Source organism: Gordionus sp. m RMFG-2023, unplaced genomic scaffold (genome assembly GCF_954871325.1).
Source record: "Gordionus sp. m RMFG-2023 unplaced genomic scaffold, tfGorSpeb1-WG-v2 contig_190, whole genome shotgun sequence".
Lineage (NCBI taxonomy): Eukaryota > Metazoa > Nematomorpha > Gordioida > Chordodea > Parachordodidae > Gordionus > Gordionus sp. m RMFG-2023.
This window is the reverse complement of record NW_027050905.1, coordinates 1-3198: the sequence shown is the minus strand read 5'-3', so window position 1 is coordinate 3198 and position 3198 is coordinate 1. Positions and strand designations below refer to the sequence as shown.

At 35.3% G+C, this 3198-nt stretch overlaps 1 protein-coding gene across 1 annotated transcript; it reads right to left on the bottom strand.

The window, feature by feature from the left end:
• Positions 1-10: 10 nt before the first annotated feature.
• On the bottom strand, positions 11-2989 carry LOC135930653 (obscurin-like; the record flags this gene model as incomplete). Its single annotated transcript, XM_065467468.1, has 9 exons — positions 11-277; positions 357-623; positions 689-955; positions 1035-1301; positions 1367-1633; positions 1713-1979; positions 2045-2311; positions 2391-2657; positions 2723-2989. Coding segments are annotated over 9 exons (2403 nt in total), but the record flags the coding sequence as incomplete, so codon positions are not given.
• Between the last annotated feature and the right edge of the window lie 209 nt (positions 2990-3198).

Here is a 3198-nt window from a genome sequence, read left to right as displayed (position 1 = left end):
GTAGCCGTACCATTTATAATGACTCGTGTTTTGACTTTTTTCCCTTCGAATTCCAGGCTGTATATTCCTTTATCTTTGTGGTCTACCTTAGATACTACCAATTTATAAACGACCCCTTGTTGTACAAATTTCACCCTATCATCCTCCAATATTTCCGTTTCATCCTTTTTCCATTTCACGTCCTTTATTTCGCGAGATAAAGTTACCGTTATTTCAAGTGTAGCGCCTTGATCAACTTCTATTACTTGGATTTCCTCAATCTTTTCCGTTGGAATTTCTATTTATTTTATAATACAATATTAGCACACTGCCAAATGATAATCTCTTCATATATGCAAATATATAACGTATATTACCTTTGACCACCACTTCCGTTTTAACTTGTTCGCCCTCGAATTCTAAAGCGTACACACCTTTATCCTCTGGAACCACTTTAGATATCACTAATTTTTGAACTACCCCTTCTGGTTGGAAGGATATTCGATCGTCTTTTAAAATCTCTGTCTCGTCCTTCTTCCAAGTTACTGTATCGACTTTACGGGGCAATGTGACTGCTAAATCTAATCGACTTCCCTCTTCGATTTCTACAATGTTCACCTCTTCCAATTTTTCCACCGGTATTTCTATAATTATAAAATGAATATAGATACGGTTTTAATTTATATTGATGAAATATAGGTAGCCGTACCATTTATAATGACTCGTGTTTTGACTTTTTTCCCTTCGAATTCCAAGCTGTATATTCCTTTATCTTCGTGGTCTACCTTAGATACGACCAATTTATAAACGACCCCTTGTTGTACAAATTTCACCCTATCATCCTCCAATATTTCCGTTTCATCCTTTTTCCATTTCACGTCCTTTATTTCGCGAGATAAAGTTACCGTTATTTCAAGTGTAGCGCCTTGATCAACTTCTATTACTTGGATTTCCTCAATCTTTTCCGTTGGAATTTCTATTTATTTTATAATACAATATTAGCACACTGCCAAATGATAATCTCTTCATATATGCAAATATATAACGTATATTACCTTTGACCACCACTTCCGTTTTAACTTGTTCGCCCTCGAATTCTAAAGCGTACACACCTTTATCCTCTGGAACCACTTTAGATATCACTAATTTTTGAACTACCCCTTCTGGTTGGAAGGATATTCGATCGTCTTTTAAAATCTCTGTCTCGTCCTTCTTCCAAGTTACTGTATCGACTTTACGGGGCAATGTGACTGCTAAATCTAATCGACTTCCCTCTTCGATTTCTACAATGTTCACCTCTTCCAATTTTTCCACCGGTATTTCTATAATTATAAAATGAATATAGATACGGTTTTAATTTATATTGATGAAATATAGGTAGCCGTACCATTTATAATGACTCGTGTTTTGACTTTTTTCCCTTCGAATTCCAAGCTGTATATTCCTTTATCTTCGTGGTCTACCTTAGATACGACCAATTTATAAACGACCCCTTGTTGTACAAATTTCACCCTATCATCCTCCAATATTTCCGTTTCATCCTTTTTCCATTTCACGTCCTTTATTTCGCGAGATAAAGTTACCGTTATTTCAAGTGTAGCGCCTTGATCAACTTCTATTACTTGGATTTCCTCAATCTTTTCCGTTGGAATTTCTATTTATTTTATAATACAATATTAGCACACTGCCAAATGATAATCTCTTCATATATGCAAATATATAACGTATATTACCTTTGACCACCACTTCCGTTTTAACTTGTTCGCCCTCGAATTCTAAAGCGTACACACCTTTATCCTCTGGAACCACTTTAGATATCACTAATTTTTGAACTACCCCTTCTGGTTGGAAGGATATTCGATCGTCTTTTAAAATCTCTGTCTCGTCCTTCTTCCAAGTTACTGTATCGACTTTACGGGGCAATGTGACTGCTAAATCTAATCGACTTCCCTCTTCGATTTCTACAATGTTCACCTCTTCCAATTTTTCCACCGGTATTTCTATAATTATAAAATGAATATAGATACGGTTTTAATTTATATTGATGAAATATAGGTAGCCGTACCATTTATAATGACTCGTGTTTTGACTTTTTTCCCTTCGAATTCCAAGCTGTATATTCCTTTATCTTCGTGGTCTACCTTAGATACGACCAATTTATAAACGACCCCTTGTTGTACAAATTTCACCCTATCATCCTCCAATATTTCCGTTTCATCCTTTTTCCATTTCACGTCCTTTATTTCGCGAGATAAAGTTACCGTTATTTCAAGTGTAGCGCCTTGATCAACTTCTATTACTTGGATTTCCTCAATCTTTTCCGTTGGAATTTCTATTTATTTTATAATACAATATTAGCACACTGCCAAATGATAATCTCTTCATATATGCAAATATATAACGTATATTACCTTTGACCACCACTTCCGTTTTAACTTGTTCGCCCTCGAATTCTAAAGCGTACACACCTTTATCCTCTGGAACCACTTTAGATATCACTAATTTTTGAACTACCCCTTCTGGTTGGAAGGATATTCGATCGTCTTTTAAAATCTCTGTCTCGTCCTTCTTCCAAGTTACTGTATCGACTTTACGGGGCAATGTGACTGCTAAATCTAATCGACTTCCCTCTTCGATTTCTACAATGTTCACCTCTTCCAATTTTTCCACCGGTATTTCTATAATTATAAAATGAATATAGATACGGTTTTAATTTATATTGATGAAATATAGGTAGCCGTACCATTTATAATGACTCGTGTTTTGACTTTTTTCCCTTCGAATTCCAAGCTGTATATTCCTTTATCTTCGTGGTCTACCTTAGATACGACCAATTTATAAACGACCCCTTGTTGTACAAATTTCACCCTATCATCCTCCAATATTTCCGTTTCATCCTTTTTCCATTTCACGTCCTTTATTTCGCGAGATAAAGTTACCGTTATTTCAAGTGTAGCGCCTTGATCAACTTCTATTACTTGGATTTCCTCAATCTTTTCCGTTGGAATTTCTATTTATTTTATAATACAATATTAGCACACTGCCAAATGATAATCTCTTCATATATGCAAATATATAACGTATATTACCTTTAACCACCACTTCCGTTTTAACTTGTTCGCCCTCGAATTCTAAAGCGTACACACCTTTATCCTCTGGAACCACTTTAGATATCACTAATTTTTGAACTACCCCTTCTGGTTGGAAGGATATTCGATC